This window comes from Saimiri boliviensis, chromosome 19 (genome assembly GCF_048565385.1).
Source record: "Saimiri boliviensis isolate mSaiBol1 chromosome 19, mSaiBol1.pri, whole genome shotgun sequence".
Taxonomy (NCBI): Eukaryota; Metazoa; Chordata; class Mammalia; order Primates; family Cebidae; genus Saimiri; species Saimiri boliviensis.
Genome location: NC_133467.1, coordinates 21,458,008 through 21,463,908, shown reverse-complemented (window position 1 = coordinate 21,463,908; position 5,901 = coordinate 21,458,008). Strand labels below are relative to the sequence as shown.

Below are 5,901 nucleotides of genomic sequence, written 5' to 3'. Positions count from 1 at the left end.
GGTTAGGTCAACAGCAAAAGGAAAAACTCTGGATGTTTGAAGACTACACATACAAAATTGTACACTGATTACTAAAACCTGAGTTTCTGCACAGTTTTCATGCTGCAGAAACTGAAACCAGATCAGAGAATAAATGTGAAGAAATGGATTTTCAAGGAACAGGTGGAAATTGAAAAGAAAATGGAACCTGGAGTTTTGTGAGTTTGTCTGTCTGCCTTATGAGAATGATATTTATGAGGATGGAGGGGGGTTGAGGGTTTGCTGTAATGCTTTTATATAAGCAAAATCAAATTGTCCAAGTTTTTAAATGCTGTTTGTCATATTTAGCAAAGGAATGAATTTTTAGCTAATAGGCAATAATTTGGTTTTTATTCACCTAATACAAATAATTGTAGCAGAGCTGTCACCAGGGTTGTTGTAGTGTCACATACAAAAAGTCTGATAAATCAGAAAAAAGGATATACAGGGAATATATTGCAGTCATAGCAAAGAAAGAACAGAAAGGACATCAATTATGAGATTTCTAATTCTTGATTTCGTAGCAGTTTTTATATTCTTGCTAGAAGTTGGAAAGTTGCTCAGTCTCTGGTATCAATCACACCTCAGCTAGACAGCAAATTGAGGCTAGTCACTGCTGCTGGAAGATTTCTTCCTGACAATGATTCATATGAGCCAATTGTCAGGAGTTTTGAAGTTCTTAAATAGAAGCTGATGTATGTCTTTTACTGTTGTGTAGTCACTGAACATATTTCACATGATGGAAAATAGCTTTGCAGAAAAATTAACCTATTCCTTATCTTTAAACAGGGCTTCCTTAAAAAATTATCAACTCATTCACAAGCATTGCATTTTCTAAGCATTTCACATTTCATATATATATATATATATATATGACAAAATTCTTAAATCTTTTGGTCCACAGGCCACCACAGGAGAAGGTGTGAGATTTCATTTAAAAAGCCCAAAGCTTTCACTTTGTATTGTCACAAGGACCTAAAAACAAGGCAAATAAATGGTTTCAACTTAAGGTCTTAGAAATTGTTTCTTAAACGTCACAGACTGATTTTGGTGTATTATAAAAACTGATTAGATAATTCAAATCCATGCTTAATACGTGATTTTGAAACAGAAACAGTAAAGATGAAAGGTGAAAGCTCCCATAGTGGGACCAGTACTGGAAGGAAGAGAATATGCTTCTTGACCTTCTGATGTGCTCTCGCCTTACCTGAGTCTTTTGGTGTGAAATCATGGTCTTTTAGCACTGGAACAAACCTTAGAGATCATATAGTCAAACGTCTTTTTTTTGTAGATGAAGGAAACTTAGGACTGGAACGGTGAAGTAAGTTTCCCAGGTCAAAGAGCTACTTGGAGGAAGAAAATCTGAATCTCAAGAAGTGGGTTTGCAGCCTTCTAAGTCCAGTGTTCTTTCTTCCTTTTCAGGTCGATAGACCTAGAATAGGCTGATCTTGCTTTACTCTATACCTGCTTCAGAAATGACTTCTTTGTAGCAACTATGTTGGCATGGTTAATAAAAAGACATTGTTAGAAGAGGGCCCAAGGGGAGTGGCATTCCAGGTGCTGATAATATTCTGTTTCTTGATCTGGATACTGGTTACATGAGAATATTCAGTTTGTGAAATTATGAGAAGTGTGAATTTCTGGATATTTCCACAAAAAGTTTTTAAAAAGCTTACAGAACAAATAAGAATCTATTGTTAAGAAAAGTATATTGGCATCAAAGAAATTAAATACCTCTAAACATGATTCTGCTAGCACGTTTTAACCATTTAAAACAGAAAAATTTTAAACAAAAACAGCCATCATTATTTGCTATAGCAAGAGTTTTACTGTAAAGCAAATTAAATCTACTGCTTCAGATAGAAACGTTTTCCTGATGAGGTGATCTTCCTTCAGACTGTGTAACTGATGAAGAAATCACTTAAAAATAAAAGCAAAATATGCTTCTTACATCTTTAGACAATGGTAATTATTCTAAATTAAAGCTGACAGAAGCATTTTTTTCTATTCTTCATTTAAATTTGTGATATATGTATATAAGCACTTGAGAAATTGATTTCAAAATTTCATGGTAACCTGTTATAATTCTTATGGAGGAAAATAAAATATAGAAGTTGGTCTGGTTGGGTAATATATTGTCCTAATTATTTAACTATTGGTATTAACAAAGAAAAGTTTAGATACATATATGTACATATATACACATACACCTCATCCCCCCACACACAAATAATTAGCATACAGTGAATATAATTTACCACTAAAGCTGTACTAAACATAATTAGATATGTTTGGGATAAGTCAGAAGCATTTCAGAATCTTATAGTACCTTAATTATTATATCTATAGTTAATATCCTGCAGCTATAAAAATTGGCTGGGAACAAGCTAGGATATAAATTTAAGAGTTAATGTATAGCAGTATGGGTATAGAAAGATTGTTGAAAAACTTAGTACTTATAAATCAGCCATTTTTTTCAATAGTAACAATGAGAGAATGAGAAAATATCCACAATTAGCTCATTTTAAATTAGTCCTCCTTTCCTTTTCCAGCTGCCAGTGGAGGGCATATTAATCAGAGAAAGGACCAAATAGACAAAAATGCAAAAAGTAGATCTATGGTGTAAAGTGCTGGAGTAATTGATTCTTACCTAGTGTGTGTGTATATATATATATATTACGATAAGTTAACACTGTTAGGAAACTGATACCAATTTCATAGACAATATGCAAGTATTTGGAAATTTCAGTTGTAGGTACTCAACAAATAAGCACATGTACAACTAAAGACGAGTGTTTGGATATTTTAGTGGAACATTTTAGTATTGGTTCTAACTGTAATAATCCTGGATAATGTGTGTAGACTTTTTTTTTTTTTTTGAGATGGAGTCTCACTCTGTCGCCCAGGCTGGAGGGCACTGGCTCAATTTCGGCTCTTTGCAAACTCTGCTTCTTGAGTTCAAGTGATTCTCCTGCCTCAGCCTCCTGAATACTAGGATTACAGGCACGCGCCATCATGCCCAGCTAAATTTTTGTATGTTAAGTAGAGATGGGGTTTCACCATGTTGGTCAGTTTGGTCTTGAACTCCCGATCTCGTGATCTGCCCACCTCAGCCTCCCAAAGTGCTGGGATTACAAGGGTCAGCCACAGTGCTCAGCCTACTCTTTTAGTAGTAATTGTTTCCAAGCTGACTGAGCAGAGACCATGTCGACTGCACTTTTGAATAGCAACTTGAATCCTCTTGGTTTTTGGAGCATATAAAATAACAATGTTCTCCAGAAATGCTGCCATTTGGTAAGTTCTCTTTGGAGTGCATACTTAAATTCTTGATTATAAGTAGTATGTGCATTTGCCCCAGTGTCCACATGCACAGGTCTCTGTGGGCATCAAGTAAGGTATGCTTGCTGGGAAATAGAATGCTTTTTGAATGTGTAAGAACTCAAAGAGAATGACATAAACTTAGGGAAATTTTCAAGCTCCAGTCTTTATTATGTATGTGTGTTTTAAATTAAAAAGCAATCCAAAAGTTGAACATCAGGGAAATCAGAGGCACTTAATTTTATCAGAGCAAAAATTGGAAGATAAAAGCTTTGGAAGATATCAGAGCAAAAATTGGAAGATAAAAAAATGAGATAGAGGAATAGCAAAAAAAAAAAAAAAATTAAAGGTATAACTACAAATTTTCTCTTCAAATTATACACATTCATTGGACTCAATAGTCATCTTCTCTTACTAGAACTAAGAGTTAGTCCCTGTGACTGCTTCAGACAAAGCCAGGTAACTGATGTGTCAGAAAACTAGCTGTAGAACCACTGTGTGAATCTTTATGCCCTAATCTTGTGATCCTCCTGCCTTGGCCTCCTAAAGTGCTGGGATTACAGGCCTGAGCCACTGCGCCTGGCCCATTCTTTCAGTAGTAATTGTTTCCAAGCTGATTGGTCAGAGACCACATCTATCACATTTTTGATTAGCGAAATGTCTGGTGCATTTTTGAATTCTAATTTTGAACAGATTTGGCTCTTTTGAGTCCTAAAGAGTTATAAAACCTTGAGTTATTTTCTTGAAAATATCTGGTAATTCAGTTTATAATTTATGCTTAATGCTCTTTATGTTTTTTTTTTTTAAAGAAAAAAAAGAAAGGGACCAGGTTAGTGGGGGCACAAAGCTGCAGACATATATTTTTCAAACCTGCTGTAAAGGAAATCAGAGTCATAACAGAACTTGAGCAAAATCAAGAAATTTATTTAGTTACAAAATTAGGTGCAACATTCTATATCTCATCCAAATATAATCTCTTAATCTATTAGGAAATCATATTCAAGAGTGGCTTCTTCATTTGGTATCATTCCCATGGAATATTCACATATATTTTATACAATTTATCCCTAAAAATGTTTAAAGACAGCTCTGTGTAAAATTTGAAGTACTTAACTTCCTTATCATTGACTTTATCTGAGGCATGGTCTACTATAGTAGTGATTATATGGCACATTAACCAGTGGGTGTTGATCTACTTATTCCTGAAAAATTTCTGTCCCGTTTTAAAAATAAGAAGAAATAAAAACCTGGCTTCCTCATTTGTGATGCATGCTAAAGTCATGACTAGACAAAAGGCTTCAATATATTAGATTACATCTGAAGCCAAAAACGACTTGTTGATCACTAAAATTCAAAAGGTTACTCAGAAACACTCAAGGCCAAATTCAAGAAAAGTGATTAATTCCTTTTAGTAAGTGTTTCTTATAAATGGAATTTAACTCCTTGGCCAAATGTGACTTTTTTTTTTTTTTTTTTTTAACCTCTGTGATTGCTAAAGTTTCTTTAGGGTAAATGTAGAGAAGAAATGGGAGTAGAGGAAACGCACACACACACACACACACACACACACACACACACACACACACCCATGCTCCAACTGCACAAAGCAGTCTTTGGCTATGTTGGTGACCTTTGTTTATGTTCAGATTTCAAGGTCAAGATATGTCAAGTTTCCCACCTAGATATTTTCCCTCTGTAATTGGATATGTATTTAGATATTTACTATAATAATGGATTCTGGAGATTATATTAAAATTTCATTTCACTACCATACAACCAAATTTCTGATTTTTTAAAAAAACATAGGTCATTTACAGGCTTCATAAGAATCTCCCTTTATTAATTGAGGTGACACATTTATAGTTATTGGTTGCAGTGACAATGGAGACTTTCTTTAAAAAAACATTCTGGCTATAATTAGAGTCCACAAGCACTATCAGCCATATAGCGGCATTTAAGATGCTCACATTTTCTTCAGTCTCCTTATACCTCACTCTTACAGCATCACTACTATCCCTTGAAATATAGAAAGGTGGAGAGGTCTTTCTGAGTTTGGCACTTTCTCTAACTCTTGTTTTGCTTCTGGCCCCAGTCTCTATGAGGAAGAGCAGCACTAAAAAGCTACTTTCAGAGACCCAAAGCCAATATAGTTCATTGGAAAGCCATGTGTTGCTATGGTTGGGGCCTGCCAACCAATTATGTTCAGTCCTTTACTCTCACAGATATTTAAAAGCTCCTACTCGCTCCTTTTGTGTAGACGTAAGTGAAGCATCAATGGGAAAGGCTCTAAATGGACTGGAGGCCTCTTTTCCATTAGAGGTGTGTTTCCTCATAGACTTTTGGCTTCACACTTTATTTTCTGTTCACTGCCTCTTATTTGATCATTTTTTTTTCTATTCTCATTCTCTCTTTCTCCTAATTTTGTTTTTGAATATTTAGCCTGCATTTTAGAATATACTATATGGAAGGCAGTGTTCAACTCTCTCCTTGCTTTTTTAACTACAGCCTATCAACCAAAGTTTATTCTATGGTTGACTTCCTCTTGGGAAAAAGACTGAGAGGAAT

At 34.8% G+C, this 5,901-nt stretch overlaps 1 protein-coding gene across 7 annotated transcripts in view; it reads left to right on the top strand.

Annotated features, from left to right (window-relative positions):
* Positions 1–5,901, top strand: part of DNM3 (dynamin 3) — a 535,391-nt gene that overhangs the window by 345,855 nt on the left and 183,635 nt on the right. Inside the window, exon 16 of one of the 7 annotated variants that reach the window (XM_074390193.1) lies at positions 7–195. The exons of the other annotated variants lie outside the window; for them this stretch is intronic. Coding sequence (XP_074246294.1) covers positions 7–75 — 69 coding nt within the window. The 3' untranslated portion in view covers positions 76–195. Of the gene's footprint in view, positions 1–6; positions 196–5,901 lie in introns of those variants that run through there. 7 annotated transcript variants of the gene reach the window in all.